This window comes from Motacilla alba, chromosome 1A, assembly GCF_015832195.1.
Source record: "Motacilla alba alba isolate MOTALB_02 chromosome 1A, Motacilla_alba_V1.0_pri, whole genome shotgun sequence".
In the NCBI taxonomy this organism is placed as follows: domain Eukaryota; kingdom Metazoa; phylum Chordata; class Aves; order Passeriformes; family Motacillidae; genus Motacilla; species Motacilla alba.
The window spans coordinates 35,663,122-35,689,582 of NC_052031.1; the positions used below are offsets into that span (position 1 = coordinate 35,663,122).

Here is a 26,461-nt window from a genome sequence, read left to right on the forward strand (position 1 = left end):
CTACTGTTTGACTTCATGTTTTTTAATGAGATCTGTCACTTTTTGTATTTGGCTTGTTCCTTAAAATCTCTGTAAATCATGAAATGGTATTGTGCTACAGAAAAGCATCTTCTACTTAGTAAAACAAATTTCTTTGATTAAGGAATCTGAATGGCAGAAATATACACCCTTCTGGTAAACAGTTCTTTTTTTTTTTTTCCTATTGGTACAGTAGCATTCATTTAGAAAATTGCACAAGGCTTTTAGAGAGATTTAATAAAGCTATTGATTGCATTATGCAGTACTAGGAAAGGGCAAAAAACATACTTATGGCATGACTTAAATAAACTGATACTAGTCCACGCTTCCTCTTGACTTGTTGAATTTGCTGTCAAAAAAGTGGAAATCCCGGGAGCAAGATACCTGCACCAATATCCTGAAGAAAGTTTCTGAAGACAAGAATGAAAATACCATTGTGAGAGGCACATAGATAAATTCAAATTATTTTTGTAGTGTCATTTTTTGTAATAAAAGTAGGGATTATAAGGAAAAAACATGGAGTGAACAGTTTATCCCTGCATGCCTCTGGGGTTTATTAAGGAAAATATATGTGTTAAGATGCTTGACAGAAAATTCTTGTCTCTCACTCTGTTCTCATTTACAACTTGCAGTGTTTCAAGTGTCTCAGATATTTATTTGGGAGAGCTCTCCTATATTCTTACAGAAAATGTGCAGAAATAATTCTTATATCTAGTTCGCCCGCCCCCCCCCCCCCCCCCCCCCCCCCCGTTAGTGCTTTTTAACTTCCATCGTGAGTATTAGAAATTTAATACTGTCATATGTTCTGGAGTATCTAGCCCTTGGTTACATTACAACCAGCAGCTAAAACAATTAAGATTGCAGTGCATAATGTTAGCAAATGTAGATGTCTGTTGGTGTTTATTCATGCACTCCTATTTATATGTATAGCGAGGATGTGTGCAGGTGTGCAATATCCTTGTCCAGCTTCAAATGGGGGTGGTTAAATGTAGTAGAATTACCGTGATGAAGAAGATGCTTTGATGTTTGCAAGAGAGTAGGATGGTAAAGGGGCCCCACAGATCCATGGCACTCTGCATGAGAGAGCTGGATCTTTTTGCCTTTAATCCTTTTCTGTTCTAACCTTGCTGTCATTTAAAGCTTTGGGGAATATATTGGTTTTTAACAGAACCTAGAAGGTACCATGACTGAGTGGCAAAGATTGAAAAACAGTATCATTTGTGAAAATTGCACAGATACTAAGTTTATAGATTAAGAAAACCCATCAAATGTGTATTTTCTTTGTGGCCAACATAGGTGTGAAATTGCTAATTTCTATTTTGCAGTATTATGATAACTTGCTGATAATGTCAGAGGATTTTATTTTGATGTAAGCTCACATAGTTATGATGCCTTAATTAAATGTTTGGAAATAAAACAAGCTGTTGAGCTACGTACAATTTTTGTAACTTAATTTCTTTTTCATGAAAGTCACACAGAAATAGATTTTAAAAAATCTATTAAATCTATTAATCTAATCCAAATGCTGTCCTTCTATTAAAATAATTGTACCAGTATAGCATGTTGGTGTGAAGCTCCAACACACTTTCATCTTGTGATTTTATTTTAGACGTGTAATTTTTACTTGTTGGTCATGAATTTAGTCTCTGTGAAGGCCAGGAGGTAGAAACCCTTTATTATTCCGGCACTACATGGGACTCTGCACTGCTGTATCAGGAAATCTCAAGTAACAGTTTTATGACGCATGAGGATATTATTCTCTGCAAGCAATAGCACACATTTCTATTTCCCCAGCAATATCCACATAATCAAACATTCACAAGTGCTTTACAAAGAATTTAATTAAATAGTGTGCAGAGTGACTGGATGCAGCATGTACACAAGCTGTTAGATATTCAGTAGTTCCCATTTTGCGGTTAGTGCAGAACACTTTCATGCAGTAATATGTGTGAATGATATTTCCATCAAAATGTGCATTATCACTCCTCCCTTTGTACCTTACTCCTTAAAAATGACACTAAAACCTTAACAGATGTCACCTCCAGAATCACAGGATACCTTGCTCAGGGCTCTAATGGTGTGATAAACAAGGAAATACAAATTCTCATGTTGAGACTTGAACATCACACATTGTTCCTCTGAAATCAAGCGTTTATTACTCCCCAGAGAAAGATATAGATTATTGTGTCTTTTACCACAAAACTAGACGTGTTTGGAATTTTATTTAAAGGTAGTAGAAATTTTTGAAGGTATCAAAGACCAGCCACTGAAAAATTAACATTGAGACTTGGGTATTCAGAATTTAGATGTGGACAACAAGAAACAAAAGATTTTGTGATGATAAGTATTTTCAGAGACCATTCTGTCAGTCAGTGGAGATTAAGAAAGTGTCTTCGGCATTAAAGTGTAGTGTATCAGTCCCTGTACTAGGAAATGGTAGTGTGCTCATATTCACTCAACATTATTGGTGTGCTCATGTCACCTGCAGGGATTACCATTCTGGAAACTGACAGGGTTATCTAATATGTTTTGTTTTCTCTCTTCAGAAAAGGCCTTTCAGCAGTAGCCGGTACGTGAAAGGACTTTTCAGGCTTGCAGAGAAATGGGGCTGTGTTAGATGAAAGTGATTTAAAATATCCCTCTGTGGCTGCCTTCCTGCAAGGCAGTTATCTGTCCATCAGATTGGAAGGTTTTGTTGGTGTGTCAGTGCTGTAAAGTATCAGTCCAAACCAGAAAAGCAATAACAGTGACACAAATAGTGAAAGACGGTCTGTAATTAGCCTATAAATGTGTTTAGTATGAGACCTCACTGTTGTTTCCCAGTTCCACAAGAGTTATTCCAGTTTATTACTCGATGACACTGACAAAATGTTTCCATTTTGGCTGGAAAGAAAGACCAAAAACTACAAATGAACCCAAAGGAGAATAAAGAGATGAAAGGACCAGTGAAAAATAGGGACCTGGTTTTGCTTTTGTGCTTGTTCTGTTCTGTGTTTGAAGGAAAGTGCTGAAGGGAAACTTAATTGGGGTAAATAAGAAAAGTATTCATCTTCTGAAGACACCTTTCGGAGGAAAGTTTAATTGGTGTAAGAGAAGTTATGGCTTTCTTTACAGAGTTGAGAATGGGAGAGATCCCTGTTTAATGTTAATGAAAACTTGCCATTAGCTTCAGTGATTCCACCTGGTAATATTTGTGTCTTTTTTTTTTTTTCCCACCCCGTCCCTATTCCTTCTTTGTATAGCAGACAGGAGCTTTGCCTTTTGCATGTCATTTATAAAAAATTGCAGTTATTCTAAAAAAGTCGTGCAGTTCAAGCTTCAACTGAAGAAGAAAAGGAGAGCGTGTAGTTTTGAATTTACTCACATGCCTAATTTTGAACACCATATTTTGGATTTTTCCTTATTTTTTTTTACTTAGGCTTCTTTTTTTAACTTGCTTTTCTGTAAAATATTTATTCTTTAGCATTTGAAGTGTGTCTCTGTGATTTGGATATTTTCTGCATGTATTTGGAAGTAGCTGCTAGACTTGCCTTAAATTCACTAGGAGGCTGGTATTTTTATGCTTCTTGAAGCAAGCCCTTTTTAGGAATGCCAGAATATACCGAAATTCTCATTTCCCATATTTCAGTAGCAACTTCCTTTGAATCTTGGAGCAGGGCTTCTGCAGTCTGTTTTTTCTCCAAGCCAATTCCAGCGCACGCAGCCGCAAACCAAAACAGACAAACCTAGGAGAAGTGTCAGTGCTGTAATACAATTTATAGTATTATTTAGAATAATTAGGTCAGAATTTCTCTTGTTCATGTTAGAAAGCCACCCAGTGAAGGACCACCTAGACAGACTTGTGATAACTGCCAATGAACTAGCTTTGGAAGTAGAAGTAGTAGAGGCAAATGAGAGAAGAGTGTGGCAGCCAGGCTAATTAATTGAGAAGTCAGGCTAATTAGTTTGACTGGAGGGAGCACCATGCTGATGTCACACTGTAGCTTCCAGAATGCTGTCTGATTTGCACAAGGGTTGTACTGGGCTTCAAATAGACAGACGAGTTGTTTCTGGGCTCTTTCAGAAATTTTTTGCCATGAAGCAGAATTGTGTATTGGATTGTTTATGAAGCTATATTGAACCGATGGAAATTTACTGTAATTTTACATTTCTGTCCAGACTGATAGCCAATTTAGTTCCTTTTCAATCTTCTGCAGTAAGATTTTTCTAAGACATATATTGTAGTATTGAGTTGTTCAACCTCATGCCACTGGGACAGATTCCTTGGTGCTTTTTTTTTACTCGATGAAGGACTGTCCCATCTTGTTCCTAATATTTTCTTACTTAACAAATACAAAACTGAAGTAAAGTTCCTTAAGTTGCATATGGTTCCATTGTTCCAGCTAGCAGGGCTGAGAGGTGGCTGTCAGCAGTCTTGGTCCCAGAGGATGCATGCTAGCAACAGTGCCCACTGGAAGATGCTTTTTCAGTAAGAGCTGGGGATTCTGAGCAGTTTGCCATTTTTCTTGATGTTATGAAACAATATTTCTTCAGTGCACCCCTAAATGTCAGTCATTACATGCAGTTTGATGTGTAAGATGTTCATAAAGGAGTTGCTTTAATGAAAAGATAAAATACTTGTAGTGAGAGTCTGTGTTACTGTGTTGATATGGTATAGTAAACATTTGAAGCAGTATCAAACCCTGAAGTGAATCAACAAGGTGTTGTAAATAAGCTGGATTCTGTATAAAAAGCTTAGTTATAAATACTAAGTTCTGTATTACATCAATAACATGGTTATCATTTGTGAGCAGATAGTGGCATAAGATAAAAAAGAATATTTTATTAATGTTTCCTAAGAAATATTGCTAGAGAGCTTTTTTTTCCTCATGTATATTATTTAAAATGCTTTTAGTGATGATTTGTGGTCCTTCTTACAATAGCTCTTCAGCATAGTAGCTCCCACAAGGAGTTAACATATATCTTTTCTGTTTCTAGATCTGTTGGCTGTGCCTAAGCATCCATATGCTGCTATGGAAAACTGGGGACTGAGTGTTTTCGTGGAGCAAAGGATACTGCTAGATCCAAGCATTTCTTCTATTTTATACTTACTGGATGTCACCATGGTCATTGTACATGAGCTATGTCATCAGGTATTAAAGGTGTTCACATATTTGATCTTAATATCAGAAACCATGTGCTCCTTTTCAGAATTGAAAATGAATTTGTATTGTACATATGGATGGTTGTGATTTCTGTTGTAGCTGGAATCCACGTAACATGGAGGTCTGTAAGACACATCCCTCCAATATAGAAACTGTGAAGACTCAAAATGGGGATAGAAGAGAAAATTGGTAGCAATGAACAGCTTCCCTGTCTTCTGTAACAGTATATTTTGTCTGTTTGTGTGTCAGTTGATTTGTTACTGGTATATGGAATAAATTTGTTGATAGCAGATTCATGCTAAGTTTCATGTTCATGTCAAAAAATGATTTGGCTGAAGTCAATTTGGTAGTAGTCTTTCTCTTCTGTTGTATATACATATATCCGTTTTCTTTTTCCCCTCAGTTTTTTTCCCAGTTTGGTATTGACCCTCTCTGTTCACCAACGTTGGATAAGCGAGTCTTTATGTGTACAAAACTATTGTGTCAATAAGAAAACTTAAAATAATAAACCCATATTACAATTTATTTTATGTTTTCCCCATCTTCTTATCTCAAGCTAAACACATTACCAGTGTTAGTAATATTGAATTGAATGCAAATGTTATTGAAGAAATTTGCTACAGGGGCAGGAAACACTTTCTTACACTCATAAGAGGCATAATCGTAGCCTTCAGGTTAAAATGAATGAAATCCTACTGTGTAATCACCATGGCTTACATCTGTGAATTTACACAGTATTCTGTAAAGGCAATGCAAAATCTTAACACTTTCTGCAAATAAAAAGTACCATGTAAAAGGAAGCCATTGAAATGGCATTTTGGGAGATGAACCTGAAAATAATGTTTGGTTCATGTTTGTATTTCACATTAAATCGGTCAATGAATATGAAGTCCTCAACTAAAACATGAAATTTTTATTGAAAGTTACTCCTGGTTTGATCTTGATACTATCATCTGATTTTGCTATAAGCTCTTCACTGTGCAGTGCAATAGAGTAGTACACAGTTCAGCTAGAAAAATTACAGTGCCTTGGGAACCATTTGTGGAAAACATACATTAGGTCATCAAGTCCCAGCTCCTGTGGGTATTAGATTTTTCCATGTGATGTGTTTGTAGTGCCAGGTTCTGTGCTTCTGATTACAGGGTTACATGGCTTCCCTTTTGATTAAATCTGATAGTAAGTAACTTTTTCCAAGTGTTCAGCTTGAGTCTTGGTTTTTTGGAAGTAGTTTCATTACTTCCATTTATTCTTTGCACTGCTTTGGTAATTTCCTCTGCTTCCAGAGCATTTTGTACTTCAGAAATGGGCAATTATCACATCAGTAACTGGCCAAGTTTGTTTATTTGATTCTTATAGACACTGAAGCTTTTTTACATTGTTCTGGGAATTTTAGAGAATCATGAAGTGGGCAAAAAACTATAGCTGAATTTATTTTAAGGTAGAAATATGATCATGAAGTGCATTTAAGTGACCATAAAATTGCAGATGAGGAGGTTTACTTGATGTCCGTGTTGATGTTACTCCCAGTGCTGTTTGCTTAGTTAAAAGCAGCTTCCTCTATTCCTGTTGCTGCTGTTTCTGTTTCAGTACCATGCAGATTAGGTATTTGCTCAGCTACTTCAGTGGATAGCTAGACAAGATAGAAAAAATTGGAAGGTAAAGGAGCATTTTTTCTATTTTTTGGATGCAGAATTGAGTCACACAGAATATGAATTATTCACCTGCAAGTAAAGTTTAAGGGGAGAAACACTCAAAAAATATAACATAAAAAACACTGTCTAGCACCTCCATCACATTGTCTGTATTTAGCCCTTTTTTCTGTCTTTATCTTACTGTACTCAGAAGCCCCTCAAGGAGATGTAAACAATACTATCTTAGCTGAAAATGTACTGAACTGAGACCAGGTTGGGCCCAGGATCTCTTGCCTCTGCTGTTTAATTGTTATTTATTCTCTGCATTTTTCATTGTCTTTGGCTGTGCATCATATCACCTGTTAGCCTGTGGTGACACATAAATATTCTTCCCCTTCACTCATTTTTACACATAGAATAACAAAAATTAACCAAATTCTCTCTGGTGCAAGCAAAACTGGAATCCACATCGCCAGATTTTTTTAAAATATTTATTAAGGTTTTTTAATTGGGGAAGGGGAAATTAAATTCTTCTAAAATATGTGTGTTTTTTTGTTTTTTTTTTTTTAGAATTGTGTCATTGTCCAGTTTCCCTGACTTTAAACCCATGATTTCAAGATTTATGGAACATATCTGAGCATGTAGTAAACTGATCTGTATGAGAGCCCTGTTACTCAGAGTAGCATAACAATTTCTTTGCTAATGTTTCCAAGATTAGGGAAATCAGATTAATATTAAAAATCCAGATTATTTCCTTTAGATTTGACTTTTTAAAAACTGTAATTACCAAACCTGCTCTGTATTAATGCTTGGGTACAATGCTCAGGACAGATAGAAAATGAGAGTCAGTGCTGCAAAAGGAAAAATTCAGTGGTTGCTAAAATACAAGTAAAAAGTGTGTAAGAAAGGATTTCGTGTCCAGTTTCTTCACAGCTTTCATGTTTGACCAGGTATTTTAGGTGCACATTTAGGGAGAGATGCATTAAAATTAATTCAGTAGTTTTGGTTCAATAGTTTTGTAGGGCGCTATTTTTTGATATTTCAGCTTGAGTGTTCTTTCAGAATATTTGCTTGTTTAGTTAAAAAGAAAATTGATCATATGAGTATTTTGGCATAAAATCTTGTCCTCCGGGCTCCAAAACATGAGTTGGTCAAAACACATGTATTTCTACCAGCTTAATTAGATAGCTTGAAATAATTACCATAATTTATTAAAATAATTATTTTAAGGTAGTAATCAGTTTTATTTGCATATCATGGATCAGTTCCATCTATAGCCTTTGAAGAAAGAGTCATTTGAATTTATGCATCATGATTTTTTGGGATAGTTTTCCCACCTGAGGACAAAACTTGGTGTGACAGATTGAGTTAGAGAAGCATGAAGAAGTTACAGAAAGAAAATTAAAAACTTTTAAATCATCATTTTTTTAAATAATCTGTAAAAAAAAAATATATAGAAAAGAGTACCCTTTTGGTGTATCTGTAAATTAACTTTCTGCATATCAGGTTGAACATAATACCTGAGGGAGAAGAGAAATTTATGTGATCAATACATTTCAAAATGAAGTGATGGTCTTCACTCCTGGCAGATAGAGCCTATAGTCAAATACACAAATAAATAAATAATTACTTAAAGAAATTAAATGCTTTAATTACAGTTTTCCTTTGAGACATGTAACACCTAGGAAGATAATAGTACCTTTCTGCTGGAAAATTTGGCTTTCTTGCTTACAGCCTCTGGGTACTGCTCTGTCTCTGACATCCATAACTCCCTCTGATGCTGTTCAAAAGTAGTTAAGCAAATTCCCTACATTGTCATATTGATATCACATACTGGTTTAATGCCTTTAAAACAATTCTTCCTTTAGGTGGATAATTAAATGAATAATTTTAATTGTATCATTAACAAATTAACCCAGAAAACTCACAAAAGAGTAGAAGAAATTCACTTTTGTAGCACCATAAATTAATGTTATTAGTTCAAGTTACCGGATGAGGTATTATGAACTTTACAACCTTTATTTTCTAAAAATCTCTCTGGCTAGTCATAGTTTAAAATGACAGTTGTACCACTGGTTTCATATTTGTTCAGTAGTACTCCTGTAATTCAGGAAATAAATGCTATGCTGTTACGTTTAGTCATTAGAAATCATTTAAGCAACCTACTCTAGTATGAATTTAGCTTCCATATGTCTTGGTGTATGAAAGTTATATTCATTTTATTGTTTTAAATTCTGAAAATACATAAGCTATATGAATATATTTCCAGCATTTCTTTGTCTTTTCAGTTAAATTTTTTTATGATCAGGATCTATGTTTAGTGGCCTTGTAGAAAGTAAATTTATTGATAGCCTTCAACTATATTATGCATACTGAGTGTGCATTAAGTTTAAGCAACCTCATCTTTTCTCTCTAAATTCTTAAGATGATCTTCAGTGACATTCATTGCCATGTTTTTCTTCATTGTTTTCATTTGAATTCTGTTTGCTGAACCTTATGTGGCTGTCTGGTAATCTTCCAGCTAGTCTGGTCTTTGCTTGCTAGTCTGTTCTTTGAAGCTCTAGTGTTTACATCACTACGGATCCTCATTGCAGCATTGATCCTTCTGTGCTGTCATTCTCACTCCACAAAGACATGCTCACAAGTGACATCTTTCCTTCAGGTCCCAGACAAAGCCTTCAAACAAGCCAGCTGTCATGAAATCAAACTGCTTATGGGCCATCTCTGCTTTCACTCTTTCCTCACTCTCATTACAGTTCAGCATCAGTTCCTCTGCTCTGACCTGAGTCTTTCTCTCTAGAATACTTGCTGCTCTCTCTCTGTATTTTTAGAGCTTGCTTACACATGAAACTAATTTTTATAAATATTAAGAAAAAACTGGAAGATAATGTTACTTAAAGTTTTGGTATTTTTTTGGCAGAAGAGACACTACAGAGAGTATGAAATAAGTTTTCATAATACTGTCGATGTTTCTGTTCTTACCACTGGTGTAATATTATTCAGGTTACACATTACAAGCATTTAAATCATTTAAATAATCATTTAAACAGGGTCATCCATCAGCAGATGAATATATGACATCTGGTTTCCTATGAATTCCAGTCTTCATCTGTCTTCCAATGATCCTCCCAGCTCTGTGTAAAATCCCTCTGACACCTACACGAGATTTGTACTTTGAGATTTGTGTCTGTTGAGGTATACTCTGTGAGCATAGTATTTAATGGTTGTGTTCTTGCCTTGCCCTTAGCTCAGGCCCTTCTCCTCTTTTCAGCTGATGATCTTTATTTACTTGTGGAGTTTATGGAGTTTAGTTATCCTTGAGATTTCTGTCCTTGATAAATTAGATTGAAATCGGTGGGAATGTTGAAGGATCATCTGGAGGAAATGGGAAAGGCAGCAGCTCAGGTAGGGTTCCTTTGAACATACACAGGTGGGCTGTGCCATTTCACCTCTGCTTCTGGTTGCTGTTTGTGAAGGATGCACATGTCCTTTGAGTCATGTATGAAATTTCCTGGGCCTTTGTGGGTATCTCACATACCCTAGTATCTTCTCTAAATGGCATCAGCTACCTGCTTTTAGGCTTCTGAGTCCTACCTACAGAGAGCTGGCATTGTTGTGTAAAGCTGCTTTCTTTAAGAAACCTGCCAAGGAGAGGAGCATCAGTAGTATTGCAGATCTTAGTGGGCATAGAGTAGGGAGAAAGAAATGCTGACATTTAGGTCTGGGGTGGAGAATCTGTTCCCATTCTCATATATATGTTTTATGTTTTTTATTATTCTCATTATGCCTAATGAAATTTCCATGTAGTTGATCAGATTATTTGAGTTAGAAGCCTTTTTCTGTCCAATGTGTATGTTAGTCTGTTAAACCTAGGTGAGCATCGACTTCAGAGAACTAAAGTTGACACTGTGAATACTATCCTCAATGCTTCTTTTGCCTTGCTTGTTCTTTTTTAATGTTTTACTTCATTAACTTGTGCATCCTCTAATGTTGAATTAATTAGCACAGGAAAAATACAGTTAGTGAATTTCAGTGTGTGGTAAATACTACTGTTTTATTAATATGAGTGGAGAATGTGTTTGTCTAGGTGAAATATATGCAAACATGGTTTCCTAAAGGTTGTTAAAGTTGTTCGTGTGAACTTTTTGTTTTTCCAGTGGTTTGGTGACCTTGTGACTCCAGTGTGGTGGGAGGATGTGTGGTTGAAAGAAGGTTTTGCTCACTATTTTGAGTTTATTGGGACAGACTACCTCTACCCAGGGTGGAACATGGTAAGTCAGTTCTATTTTGTTAATACGGAGACTCCACAGAAAAGTTGCTCTGCTGTTAGACTCCTTCTTCTGTTATAGACAGGGACTGATGAAAAGTACCAAATGATGCATGCAAGTATCAGATGTTGAATGAAGAAAAATCACTAGGTGTGAAATAATTTGACAGCATTGCAAAAGTGTAACTGCAATTTATTGTAAAAGAAATAATGTCGTGTCTATCGTAACCCAGCATTAAAATAGCTACTGTCTCCCTGCTTAGAAATATTTTTGATTAAAGCAGTTATGATTTAACATGGACTGTTTTTTAAAACATTGAGAACACTGAATTTTATCCACAAGACAAATTGGAAAGAAATGTTTGGCTAAAACATTCTATAAAACTGAGCATATTTTTTCTTCTGTTCTCCTCTCCCTAAATACATTCTTTTAATCTTCCTGGTATTGTTTGGACATGTGGAGTAAGTGCTAAATTAACATGGGTTACATAATTTGAGAATTTATGTTTTGGTATGGTTTCTAGCCGTACACAGTGGGACATACTTTTTCAACCAGTGTACAAGTACAGGAGCTCTCTGAGGGAACTGGGAAATCCATGCTGGGACATTATTTTGCAGTTCTTCTGTTATGTCATATTATAGCTAGACAGATCCCATTTTATATGAATTGCTGTAGTCTAGCTATATTATATTTATAAGAAAAATAAGAGAGAGGAGACCTCAGTACAAGGAAATCATACATGAGACCATGTTGAAGGCTTCTATAGAGATTTTATTATCCTTTGTAGGCATGCTTATGTTTGCTAACCTTTTGTGCTTATATGTCTTTGATTATGTGGCAAAATATTTATTATAGGTCATGATTGTCTGACAGAGATTTGTTGGGGCTTGGATGTTTTGCTTAAGCTCTTAAAAACTAACGTCTGAATATTTTTTTCCATTTCTATGTTCTTTCTTGAGCATACTTATCCCATTAACTTTTGGCACCATAAAATGAAGATGATATAATTATGAGTTAAAGCTAATTTTTAAAAAAATAGTTTTATACAGGTTACTCTTGAGTTAGTTATGCTTCTTGTGAAATTTGAATTCTTTGTAGTATTTTAATTTTTTCTTTCAGGTGTCAATTTTGGTTTATAATTGCATTATGAAAAGGAAAACAAACCTTTATTTGAACTGACAACTGTCTTGCATAGGTAGGCTTGTTGGGTTTCCCTGGGTTTGGTTATATTAAAACTCATTCTATTCATCTTTATAAAGAACACAACCTGAATTACAATGTAATGATTCTAATTATGAATGCAATGAAATCTGGCAGGCCTTTGTGATTTTAGCATAGTGAAGTGTCATAGATGACAACATTTATACACTGAATTTTATCTTCAAATCATCAGTCATTTGTTCTTCCCATAATCAGTCTAACAAATTCAGAATAACTATGCTTAAGAAGTCATTTGGAATATAGTATATTTGCTTGAAATTTCTGTGGAATGAATATAATGTTCACTGTTATGCAAATAACATGCCCATCATGTGAAATCTTGGCATTTTAGCAGAATACAAGCAGGATTGAACAGGGAATGGCAGTTAAACTGGGAGATGAGAAATGTGCTGCATAAATTAGAATTAACTACAGTAATATTGCTGTGCCTGAAAAAGTAATAATCTGTCAAGTTTTTCCTTAAATAAAAAAAAGAGATGTTCATTGTTCATAAGGCTTTGGATATCTTTGGCCTTTGATATAAAAATGATCATATTGACATATTTGAATGATGACAGAATGAGATGAAACTCATAATGGCTTAAGCATACTTCGTTCTTTGGCAGACTACTAGAGTAGGAATCACTAGTGTCGTGTTTCAGCATGTTGATTACACAGATTGTAGGAAGAGGAAGCAAAAGTTACAGTTACTGAAATTTGGCTTGCTGAAAATTTTGTTATTATAAAGTGCATTTTCTGTTTAAACATAATGACTGATTTTTGTAAACTTGAAAAAATGAAAGTGATCACGTATAAAAAGAGAAACTGTTCCAAGCAACTTAATGTTTTTCAGAAGAGAAGGATGAAGTACAAGTTGCAAAAACTAGAACTACAAACCTTATTTTCTGTCACGATGGCCAAACAGTGCAATATTCCAGCATTCTGTTTGGTGTTTTGTCAGTAGTAATTCATAACTCTGAATTATAAATTAAAAAAAAGTATGATGTATGTTACCACAGCTCTTTGTGTCAGGAAAATAGTGATAAACTAAAATCCTCTTTATTTCTAAAGAATTGGGAAAGTTAGATAGCTAACTTCTTTCCCTTGTAGTTTTGAAATGTTAACCTTGAAGGTTTGCTCAAGACGCCCATGGATTAAAATGTCAAATCAGCTTATTTTTAGCTTACTAAAGACTTTTTGTCACATTCTTTTTTGGATAAATGTAGAAGCAGAAGACTAGTAGTCCATTCCAGAAAAAGGATTTTTGTCTGGAAATGCAACTTGGGCAATGGATACATCTGAAAAAATGGGATCTATCTGCAGCTTCCTCTCTAAGTTGTTGATATTTATAGGCAACAGGCCTGTAAGCTTTCACCATTAAGGCTTATAAAACACTAAAGTTTTGATATGATTTGTCTGAAAATGCTTCTCTTTTAGCAGAGCTGAGCATTTTTCAGTGTCCATCTTATCTGGCATTCACAGTCTTGGTATGGCTGAACCTCTTGAGAAGAGCTGTCTTTTAGGCACGTTCATACCAATATTACTTAAACCAAAAGCACCAAGTTATGCACAAAACAGGGATGTATGATTTTTGTCTGAAACCCATGTCTTGGCTTTTCTTTCATCTCTAGGTTCTTTAGCTTTCTTAAATATTTCTTACCCCTGCCATTTTTCATTTTATCAGTTTTTCTTTAATTGTCTCATAGACTCTTTTACAGTAGGAAAGATGAATGGATAACAGTGCCAACTACCATGGAGCTGCAACACTTTATTGAGCATTCCAACATGTCAGGATTTTCTTGTGTTGTCCAGAAGGCATTTACTGCCATACTTCATCATGCTTGCATAATCTTAATGAAAAAGGAAATCCAGTCTTTATTAAACCCTTGCTATCCTTATGTCCTGGATCCTCTAGCTGAGGTCACTTGGTCTGTTCAGCCCGCAGGAGAGCAGACTGAAGGGACCTCGTGGCAATCTACAGCTTCCTCATGAGGGGAAGAGGAGGGGCACTGATCTGTGATGCCCTAAGGGAATGGCCTGAAGTTGTATCAGGAAGGTAGAGGTTAGCTATTAAAGAAAAGTTCTACATCCAGAGGGTGGTTGGGCACTGGAACACTCTCCCCAGGGAAGTGGTCACAGCACCAAGCCAGTCTGAGTTGAAGAAGTGTTTGGACAGTGCTCTTGGACACACGGTGTCCAAGACTCTTACTGATGGTCCTGTCCAGAGCCAGGACTTGGACTCAATGGTTCTTGTGGGTCCCTTCCAACTCAGATTATTCTGTGATTAAAATTTTGGGTGAATAAGTGAATGAAGAGGCATTCTGATGGAGGTGTCTGTAATCCCTTGCAATTAATGTAAAATACATCAGAACTTTCCCAAGGAAGGGAATGAAATTTTGCTGGTTTTAAAACAGGAAGATGAGGTTTCTGTGCTGAGATCCTTAATTATTATCCCAGTGTCTTAATATCCTTTTCCAAAGCTAAGTCGCTTCAGATTAAAGCTAGAATTTCTAATTTCCTTCCATTAGCTAAAAAAAGAAGTCCCTGCATATTACCTTTTACCTTGTGAAGTTGAAGCTATGTTTAATTTTGCAGGAAAGCTCTCTCTGCTCTACAGTGATTAGACATTTGCCATGGGAAGGAATTCACCATTCTTCCCGTTTCAGCCTCTTGCCTTGCCTGTCCACCAAATTAAGAGTTTTTCGAAATTCTTATTCTCAAATGCCTCAAATTCCTACTGCTAGATCTCATTCTTAAATGTCTGTGAAGTTTAGACAGTTGTTTCTGTGTTGTCAGGATGATATTAAAAAGAAAGCTGTCTTCGTGAGTTGTTTCTCTGAGATCAGAGAATTTCACTTGATCATGTGTGCTCAGAATAGTCATCTGCATGTGAATTTCCTGGCTGTTGCTATTTCATGACTTAGAAAAAGGTGAGATTTCTGTATTAGAGGCTTCCCATATGGTTGTGTCTCCATGCCATCAAAAAGCAACCGCAGCTGGATGTGAGTTCTTGAGCTGTAAGATCTTATGACCAATACAAGGTAATCTCACCTCTGTGGAAGGGGCCTTTGCTGGTTTTAGAATCAGAGAAAATTACAGCGGAAAACTCTGTGATGGTAATTTCCACTTCAGATCTCTGTCTTTTCTCATCTACTGTGCTCACCTTCCTCCTTTCAGAGGCCTGTTTGCAGCTGTATATTCCACCTTCCTCTTGGCTTGTTTCTCTCATATCCTGAAGTCCTTTGCATGTGGCTTTTTAAAGGAAGGAATTCAGCTGAGGCTTGCAGATCCAGGAATTTATTGGCTGATCTTTTCCCTCCATATTTTCTGGTAGAAAGAGCCATCATGTTTGTCCTTGAATGTCTCTGGTACTGGGGTAGATTTTGAGGACTATGACAGCAGGATTTACTGGCATGTAATTTGCCCTTACATCCATCAAATGAGCATCAAATACTTTAGCAGTCAGTACCTGGCTTGGTGCTGAGAAAGCATTTCACAGAGCCCAGCTGCCTTCTCCCTTTTCTTTATTACATAAAAGTTAGCTTTGCTGACAACTTCAGTGGCTGAGTCAAGGTGTAGCACACCAGCAATAGCTTTGAATCCTTTGTCTTTGTGATCCATTAATGCCTTGAAATAGGATTTCCTACTTTCTTATTTGCTTACTACTTTTATAATTAAGGATGGTCATATCTGCCAGAATTTTTCTTAAAAATGAAATTTTAAAATAATTTTTCTTATTAAATTAAAAACTTTGTATCTGTATAGAAGGGTATCTTTCCTCTTTCCTTAAGTTAGCTGTGCTTCCTTTACACTATTAGCTTCCACAGTCTGGACAATCCTGCTATTACTACAGACAGTTGAAAGTCATAATGAAGTTGCGTATCAATGTGTCTGTATCATAATAGGTAAGAAATAGATAAATGATCTTAGTTGCCCGTCTTTCTCATTGACTTGGTAGGAATAATGAGTGAATTCAGCCACTAGATACGTGCGTATCTTTAATGTGCTTTGTCTCACATGCTTCCTAATGGGTTTGCCTCCATCAGTAAAAATTTCTAAGGCATTGTTTGACTCATAGAAAACCCAGAAAATCATTACAAGTTTTGAAGTAGACTTAAGATATGGACCTTTTTGATTTATTTCATTATTATATTTTGGCATTTCAGACCTGAGCTCTAGCCTGCTTGATCCTTCTAAACCAACATAAATATCATGCTGACTCAGCATTAAGGGGAGAGACTCAGCCTCTCGTTTTTTAAAACTACTTTCATCTTTTCTTTTTTTGGTTAAAGGCTCCCCATGCTGGTGTAAAGTAAGCCTTTAATTAATACCACATGGAGTGTTTTTCCTCCAGTAACTGCTCAGTGAAGGCAATCCTTGGATGATTTTTTGTTTTTACTTGACTATAGGGGAAGCTTTCAGTGTAAAATTAACTAGAATCTCATGTATAATTGACTTTGGCAGGAAAAAAAGAGATTGTAAAGGTAAGGTGCAAGATCTTCTGATTCCTAATTACTAGCCCTTTTTAGGTATACCAGATAAGAAATCTTTATAATAAATTTTGCTTCTAACTAAGGAAAGAATTTCCATTTCCATGTTTTCTTCCTAAAGACAGGTTTGCATTTTTTTAATGCTCTGGCAAAGTAGATTAATATAGGGAGTTCTTTAAGTAGTTAACTCTTAATAGTTAGAGATCAGACGTAAGTGAATATGAACATTTAGATGAAACATTTATTCAAGAGATTATGTATGGGTTTGGAGAATGTCAGTCTCTCTTCTAGCTTTGTGTCATTTTCTGCTCATCTTGAGACAGCAGTTTAAATGACATTATGACGGGAGCTTTGGAGTAATGTGAGTTCAAACCTTCTGAGTTCAGGGTTTGGATGAAGCTTTAGTTTAAAAAAAAACTTCACTCAGCTGTCTGAATCTCACATAATTTTGAATCAGTAGACGCTTTATCTTCAGTAAAGATGAGGTAGAAACTTTGCTGCAACTTTTTGCCTCAAAGCAAGGACTCATTACAGGGTTTTCCTGCTGAAACAAGAATATGCGTTTCATCAGAAAGTATGGTTGGTATGGGAAATTAAATAGAAAAGTTTAGTTGTATTTTTGAGGGCATTCTTAACTTGACAGACCACTTCTCAAATTTTCAGCAATCCTGAATGTGCTACCATTTTATTTTAAAGTTGTGGCAGTGTGCAGTTACTTAAAGCATAAACTGGTAAGTAATTTTTGGTGTGTCTGCAGAATATCTTTGCTTCCTTCAGAACTTAACTTGCTGAATCTCATCACTTTCAGGTTGAAGCACAATCTAGGTGTGCAATACCTGACAAGTATTTTCCTGAATGGTAGCCTCTGACAGTAGTTGCTGGAAGTTGACTCAGTATGCCAACCACATCATAAAGGCTCTTTTCATATAAGTATTATTTACTGTTTCTTGAATTGAGGTGATTTTCCTTTACAGATTTCCTCTCTGGTGTTTGAATTAGAGGATAAGCTTCACACTTTGTTGCCTAATATTTTAAAATGCTCTGAAGACAAATGCATGAGGAAAACCCTCTGTTCATTTGTTTGCTTCATGACTATTTCAGTGAAGGCTACTACATACATGGTGGCAAAACATGATCTTGGAGAATGAAATTGGCCTTGTTGTCAGTCAGTGTGAAAATATCTCAATAAATTTTGCAGGATCTTTGACAGAAAATGCAGAAAAGAGGGTTATGAAGGTAGATATGGAACTGTGGCATGTTCATAGGTGATCAATATAGAATGTGTTGCAGGCCTCCTTCAGCAAATTATACACATAATTGAGGCACACATCAATGATATAAACTAAAAAAAGGTATTTTACAATTACTTCAGGTATTTACAAAAGATTACTATTGGAAAGCAAGAAAGAAACATTGCTGTCGTTTGCAAGTACTCAGGAGACTTCCTGTGCTATGACAACTTAGGATTTGTAAGCATGTAGACAGAAAGAACTTGATTTTGGCTCTCAGTGGATCTTATCTGGCCTTAATGTATTCTACCAAACCTTAGATTTCCTCATAGATTATATTCCTCTGTTTTTTTAAGCTTCATCCTGTAATATGTTTTGTTAGAACTCACCTGCTGGTAGTGTATATGCTGGTGTTCTTTGGTTGCTTTAAAAATTTGCCCCTATTTCTTATTCCCTAGGGTGCACTTTCCCTGTAAACCCAAATATTTTTGTCTTGCAAATGCTTGTTCTCTTAGGCATGAAAGATCACTTATCTTCTTTGTATTCTTGATGTCTACTAAAGCTCTTGTGGAGATGATATTTTCAGAAAATTTGTCAGGAAAGTAATTTGCAGATTTGCACACCAATGTTAAGCTTTATTCATGTAGATTTCGCAGTCCATAAAGTGTTCAAATGGCTGTCCCAGAACAAAGGCAATGCCTTTAATATTGAGGCCCTTGATCTCTTTTGCGTACTAATTATCAGTTTGGGCTTTCATTATGGTGCTTCTTTAATTCCTTTTTTTTTTCTTTCATTTTAGTTCTTTTCCCTGGTATTTCATATTAATTTTTAGAAATTATTTTTATGTGACTGTCTTACAGTATTACATTATTGTCATGCTTTTACATTATACCTCAATATGATATTGTAAAATCACAAGCAGCAACCTCTCTCCATAACATCATTGTTATCCTGTTACACACAATGCATTTTTCTTGGAGGTAAATGCTTCTTGAAGGTACAGGAGATTTATACATGAAGAGTGGCCACTATGTCTCTTTATCCCAAGAACAAGGTGAATTTGAGTGTTGGCTAGGGAGGAGACAGAACAGGAAAAGGACAAGTATTTCAGGAAAATCTTGTGCAAAGCCGAGAAGGTCTTGCTAGTGAAGATTGAAAGAAATCATTTCTATGAAGAGACAAATACTTGAATCTAGTGACCACAGATGTTTGGGAATAATCAGAAAATGAAGATATTTTAAAGACTTGTTCATCTGATAACAGCACTTCAGTCCCTGCCCGTGGAAGGATTCTAAGGAATAAGAAAGATAACCACTAGATATGATTGTCATGTGTTTTATTTTCAACACAGGTCTGGTGTCTCAGACTTTGACCATACACAGTTCAAGGAAAGCTCTGAGGAGAGGAGATGGAGAGTTTGGATTCCAAGTGTGCAGTAGGAAGACACGGAGTAGAGGAGCTTCCTCTTTGTCTTTTAAGTGATGCACAAATTTGTGTGGAAGCAGCTCTGTCCTTATTTCAGACTCACCTTGTGCTGCTGCAATACCCTTCCTGCTCAGAGCCCTGGCCCTATGTTAGCATCACACTTGCATGTGGCTACTGACACTTTCCAAGCAAGGCTGCAAGACTCACCTGAAGCCTTCTTTTCCTCACAGGTGGATCACAGTCTTTGCCTTTTTTCTTGCAGTTGAACTCTCTCAGGGAAGGGTCATCTTTAACAGCATTTTGTCATTGTTTCAATGTGTAGCTGCAAACCTGACACCTATCATGTTGCTGGCTTGCTGGTCTCATTAAACACATTCCAAGATTGATTTCCTTTACCATTTCTGTCATGAGTGTTTCTTTACTCCTGTAGGTGTCAGTTAAAACAGATCAATTCCACTGTATGCACAGGGTAAAATAACTAGGGAATAGAAGCCCTTCTTCCATCCATATAAGCAGTTTGGTCACACATATTGACCTTTTCCCCTTAATGTGATATTAGGACTTCAAGAGCTGAGCTAGTGTTTTGTCAACATAATTAAGGCAGTTTTAGTTTCTTTCTGCACGTCTGCTTCTTGTTTCCTCTTCAAGGTGTAGGCCCCTTGTCAACCAGCAGTCTGTCTGTGCCTCCCATGAATTATATTTGAGTCTGCTTCTCCAGTCTGCTCTCAGGGGCTTTATACTAAAGGGAAAGGGTGGGAATGTTATGGAAATAGTTTTAGTTCAAGAAATTTAGCTTTATAGGTCAAAAGCCTTCTTAATTCTGACTAAACTGTAGGTTTACATTTTTGGAGGCATACTAAGTATTCCATTTATATGCTAGTGTGACAGTCCACTGTAAATTTTGAGGAAGTTTTTTCAGCTATGGTAACTCAAATGAATGATCATGGATCTGAAGTTCTCCTTTTTAGTCCTTCAGGACATAACCTAAGAAACAAACAGAAAACCGAAATGTAGCCTGTTCTTTTAATATTTTTCTTACTTTTCTTCTTTCAGCTTCACTTCATGTTTGCCATGTGCTGATTTTCTTGATTCTGGTTCTGTATTTAAGGTATTAATTTGTGATTATCCAAGATCCTTTTAATGAGTTAATTCCAAACAGTAACAGTCCAGTCACACAACTGTTTGTATTTTGGAATCCAAACCTGAATTTGGAGACAGGTCTTTGTGTTCACACCTGTATGTGTTACATATCATACATTTGATGAAACTGGGGCTTTGTTACTGATTGATAAAGAATGTGAGTGAAGTGTAACCAAAATATCTACAATTTTTACACCTCAGCAGTTTCCCCCTGAGTAGGACTGTCATTGTAATTGTTTCTCTACACTTTTTTTCCCCATTAAAAAAGGACAGTTACTAACTGCTTATGCCAGAGAAAATTAATAATTATATGAAAAAGACATTACTTTTTGTTTTACAAACCTTACCTCATGCAGCCAGATGAGAACACTAAGAGTGTGTAGGTAATTGGCTTTCCTGCACCCTGTGTTTTTAATTGCCTGGATATGCAGTCAGCTCAAGGTACATTTCTTGTGCTCTAATGTATTTTAACATAAAGGTTTATTTCTAGGTAGATCAGCATTGGAAGAGCTTTTCTGCTGTCTTACAAAAATAATTTAAAGTAACACATTGATACCAAAACCTTGCCACCCAAGAAATTAAACATAGAATTTATTATGTAATTGTGTGTGTGTTTTACCTAATGACATCAAGGTTGCTTTTGAAAAAAATGCAGCATTCCCCAGAGTTTCTTTATACCATGGCAGTAGGTTGACATTGATTCAGGAATTGTTATAATTCAGTTAAAGTTTCAGATATTTCAGGCAAAAAAGCTTATTTAATCCTTATGTAATTTTTAATTCACTCTGCATTTATTTGTGACTTGAAAAAGCAAGTAAATAAAGCTCTTCTTTCCTGAGTAAGTGTTTTGGATAAAAGACATCTACATGAATGCAGTATGAGGAGTTTTAAGGGCATGTCATTTCTCAGCTGAAAAAGCCCCATCTAGTTGTATTGTACAAATGACTGCAGCACAATGCATAGAGTATACGTGAACATTTCATTAGTGTTGCTGCCAGAGTAAATAGGCAGTAGTTTTGAAATACCTCTGCTATCCATATTTATAGAAGATATTCAAACAAATGCTTGTGTTGGATGTTGTTTGGGTTTGTACCTGCCTCTCATGTAGCTGTGACTTTGACTATGTCATTTAACTACATGCAGCTCTTTTACCACTTGCGAAGAGAGATGGTAATTGTCTTCTTCAGATGGAAGTTACAAAGTCTGTAGGTGGCTCAAGCTCTTGAGGAGGAAGGATTTCTATATTAAAGTTATGAAAGACAGTGCGAGCATTTGCTGTGACACTGCTGCGAGCTTTCTTCATTGTCCTGTCCCACACTTATCTGCTAAGTGAACATGTCACTTAGAGCCAAGTAACTTAAACTTCACTAAATAAAAGTAGTAATTGTATTTACCCATCTTTGTCAGAAATTTTTTGTACTTGCATATGCAATGAGCTCAAGGACATCTGTTTTTGTGATTGAAGATTTTGCCAATTTGCCTCTCTCCCCAGCCCTTTTAAGTGTGTATGAATAGTCATAATCAGAATTCCAGTCTGCACATATGGATGCATTTTTGATTCATTTAATGCTCTTTAATTTCAGTCAAATTTCATTGCAGCAAAGGATCTGAAGTCTGAGTCTATTCCAAATACCTGTTCAAGATTGTAGAAAGTCACTGTGGTTTGCATTCAAAGCAGAAGGTCTGCTTTTAGTCAACTGTAATAGTAGCCAACTGCCTCTGGTAACTGTGCATCATTTTTGCATTTCTGTAAACATGTATTTGTCTGTGATACTTCTGCATATGATATATTTCAGGAAAAGCAGAGATTTCTGACAGATGTCCTACATGAAGTGATGTTGCTTGATGGGTTGGCCAGTTCACATCCAGTATCCCAGGAAGTGCAGCAAGCCTCAGACATCGACAGGGTGTTTGACTGGATTGCCTATAAAAAGGTGAGACTAACTAAGCTTATCTATATGATACAGATATGTCAGTAGCTATAAGAAGATCATGTTTCATCTGTCAAAGAAATACCATTGTTGAACTACGTATGGGAAACTAATCTGTGTGGGATGCATTTGGAATATTCTGCAGTGATTATAGCCAATTACATTCAACATATCAAGTGTTAGTAAATGTTATAAATAAACTTGAGAGGCTGTCAAAATTCACTAAGAAGATTTAGGGTTTTTTATTACTATTTATTTTGTGACAGGGTCTGAATTGTGTTAAATGCTTTAAAAAGCAAAAGGATATGTAGTTTTTGTCCTATTGAAACTCTCTAGAAAACTTAACAAGGGCTAAATTTAAATGTGAAGTTTTTTCTATGCATGAGAGTTTTACTGTCAGCTAGTGAAAACTCTGAAGTCATTGCTGAACACTGTGAGTGGAGAAACTGCCTTCTGGTGTGGTGAAGGAATATGTATTAAATTCAATCAATTTTAAATTGCATTTCAATGATTTGAAAGTCTTTTGGCCAGTTTCTGGATTCCGCAACTTCTCTGCAGGAGTGAGAGGGTTTCCCTTCCTCCATAACATGACTGGGCTTGCTTTTAGCACATGGCCTGAAAGCTGGTGTTTCCCACCATACCATATTGCTAATTCTCCGCTACAGGCTATGACATATAAAACTGGGTATCATGGCTAAATGTGTTTGCTGTGTGACACAGTGGCTGCTGCCTGCAGCCTTCCTGTACAGGAGCTCTCTGATGATGATTCAGTCGCAAGAGTCTTTTGACTATGGCCTTTGCGTCTAGTAATCTTTTCTTCTGCATAATTTTCTGCCTAACATCAGACTGTAGCAAAACAGTATAGAATTGACTTGGTGACTGAACCTCTTGTTTATCCAGTGGTCATTCTGGGATGAAAAAGAGGTGTTTTCCTCTCTTGTAGTCATAAGCTATTCCTAGACTGCAATAACTTCATCTTGGTCCTCTTCCATGAAAGGATCATATGCCTGTGAGGATGGGCAAATGAGAGTGTGTGTGTGTGTGGGGGTGTGACCATGTAATAGGTACCCATGATGGAATATAAAAACAAAAAATAGTTAGGACAAGATTTTAAAATGCTGCAGTTGCTCAAGAGCCCAGGTAACATTGTAAAAATCCCCTAGCTAGCTTGGAAAATATTGCTCTAGGTCAATTAAGCTGGAACAGCCAGCAGCTTTTAGCATACTGAATATTCCTATTGTTTAAATCTTTCAATCATATGCTTTCTGGTGATAGCTAGACCTTGGTAGGTTCAGAGGCTTATCTCACGTGAGTATCTTCATATTTCAATCTAATTATTTTTTCTAATTTATACAGCAATAGTACTATCTTATAGTTAACTGTAGTACATGACAATTTTATGAACACTGCAACCATAGAGTAATTTTCATTTACATTGAAATGACAAATAGGACAATAGGACACATCTGTATACTGATAGCTATTTTATGCAGGCTAATAGGATCAGTCTGCTTTTGGTGGAGATTACAGTACAAAATTTGTCTTGTATCTATCTGTGTAAATGTTCCTCACAGTGTAGCAGTGGCCATGCCCAGTGGATACAGCAGCCTTTCTCCACTTAGATGCTCTGGCAGCCAATTCTCCTGAGTCTTAGGGGACATTGGATGTGTTCATATCAGGGCATGATTCTGTAAATTTTGAACCCAGTTGTCAGATCTGGTAAACTACTATAGGGAATGGCAATAACAGAATTTAATTACACTCCTTCATAGGTGAGGAGATTAAAATAACGACTCTTTCACCTATGAAGTCTTTTATTTCCTGTCTGGTAATTTCTCTGTCTGCTATTCTTTGTAGCTGTTTATCCTTCTGGTTTAAGATACAAGCTTAATTATATAATAGGAAACATAAAAGTTTAATTAACAGCATTCAAGCCTATTGTTTAATAGGAAGAAACTTTCCTGACTTTGTCGCTGTTCATTTCAGTACCTTCCTTGAAACATCACACTGTTCCATCTGAGGATAAATTAGAGCAAATTTAACATATCTTACATTGTTTCTTTCCTAGAAAATCTTGTATGCGTGCATGCATTGCTTGCACTGAAAATCAGCTATGGAAATAAGTTTATTTATTAGATATTCAGAACAGAGCCTATTCCTCTAGCTCTCTAGTGTCTGCTACTATAAATACTGTGGTGAATAGTATGTTGGTAAAATCCAAACTGTAAAATTACACTGAAGGCTTTTACCTGGTCAGGTGTGGGCTCAAATATTTTCAGGTACCACAAAGCCCTTGGCACACAATGAGCCCTGCTGGAGGGAAATTATTACTGATGTTTCTGGGATGACTTTTTAGTTGTCTTTGGTTGAGTGACTTTTTAAATTGCTGTAAAACATTAGGCTGTCAAAATTTTTTTTCTCTTGATTCTACTAAACTTTGGGTCAGGACCATCAGTAAGGACTTTTCTACTGTCTTAAATAAAATATTTTTAAACAGTTTACCACTATGTCCAGTATCTGTTCCCTGCATTTTGGATTTTATTTTCATTGTCTTTCAACTTTTTTTTTAAATGTCCATCTTGTGTTCCCTGAGCGCTTGGATTGCCCATGTGATCTCTATTCTCTCTCTCTTCACAATTTTCTACACGATATTGAAATGATGAAACTTTCTCTGATATAAGTTTTGTTCAGTGAAATGACAGTCATAGAATGTCCTTGTTATTTCATTGTCTTTACAGTCATCAATATGGTATAAATCAGACACCATTAAAGTACCCATCTCTGCTAGACACTCAGCTGTCGTTCTAAAGACATGCCTTTTTATACACACTTCAGGAATGACCATTGAAAATGTGCTATTTAGTTGCCTCAGAATTGAATATATTTTTCATTTCTACTTTCTCATCCTTGGTGATTGCATGTGTGAAGAAATCCGTGACGTAAACCTCATGGCATTCAGGTAATCCCACAAGCAGAGTGAAACGGACACTACAGCCTGGCAGCACACAATGTTTTTCCACTTAAACAGTTGAGGGTAAAGCTTGCCTCTTTGAAAAGCATCATGCTAGTCATTCTTCAGATACAAGCATGTCATCCTCCACTAGGGCCACAAATAAGTAGAGAAAAATGAAAAGTCGTGATAGTTCATTAATAAACAGTACTGGTAGATGATTCAAGGCTCCCAAGTTGCATCAGAGAGTGCATATGTCTTCCTAGTGCAGCTGGAAGTGAGATAGTGTCCTCCCACGATGACGGGAAAAGTGGTTATATCCCAAGTGCAGTAGAAAATACAGCCTGTTGAGCACAAGAGTAGAACTGAGAATTGTTAAATCAAAGCAAAAAGCGTGACAGCCTTTCCACACCAGAAATAACTGACAGCAGGAATCATAGCCCTGGAGAGCTGCAGCATCAGAGGAGGAGAGAGTGCAGCAAGAATAACATGAGGAGCAACAATCAGCATGGAACAACCGACTCTAATAAAATGGAGAAACAAGGCAGCTGCATCTCAAAGGCAACAGCCAGACCCAGAGCAACCTGAGGGAGAGCCATCTCAGACAGAACTAAAGGAGTCATAGCCCTAGATGAGCAGCCGCAGCCAGATAAGAGAAGGGATGAAAGGACATCTCGGGAGCCAGATATCTAAAGTCAGTTCAGTCAGTCTGCTGCATGCTTTGAAGTGTGGTGGTTGGAGATTCTGGCAGCAATCAGTGCAGGCAAGACCATTATGATTGAGTATAGCTATAAAAGTACCCCCAAAAGAATATGCCTTGGTAAGTCGCAAGCAATAATCAAAACAAGGAAGAGGGTGACTGGAATAGGGAAGAATATTCATTTTTTTCTTCCATGTAAGCTAAATTAACCTCAGCAGTGAGTCAGTCACTGACCTGACTTTATAATGCAAACAATAGTTATTTCCTAAATCCTTGTATGTATAACTTCCTTTTCTTTTTTAACTCTATGCCACATCTTAAAAATTTCCTTTTTC

The 26,461-nt window shown here is 36.3% G+C and overlaps 1 protein-coding gene across 1 annotated transcript in view; it reads left to right on the plus strand.

The window, feature by feature from the left end:
• Nucleotides 1-26,461, plus strand: part of TRHDE (thyrotropin releasing hormone degrading enzyme) — a 209,677-nt gene that overhangs the window by 74,635 nt on the left and 108,581 nt on the right. The window contains exons 4-6 of the mRNA XM_038153062.1: nt 4,996-5,150; nt 10,951-11,064; nt 22,342-22,479. Of these exons, the coding sequence (XP_038008990.1) occupies nt 4,996-5,150; nt 10,951-11,064; nt 22,342-22,479 (407 nt within the window). The remainder of the gene's footprint in view (nt 1-4,995; nt 5,151-10,950; nt 11,065-22,341; nt 22,480-26,461) is intronic.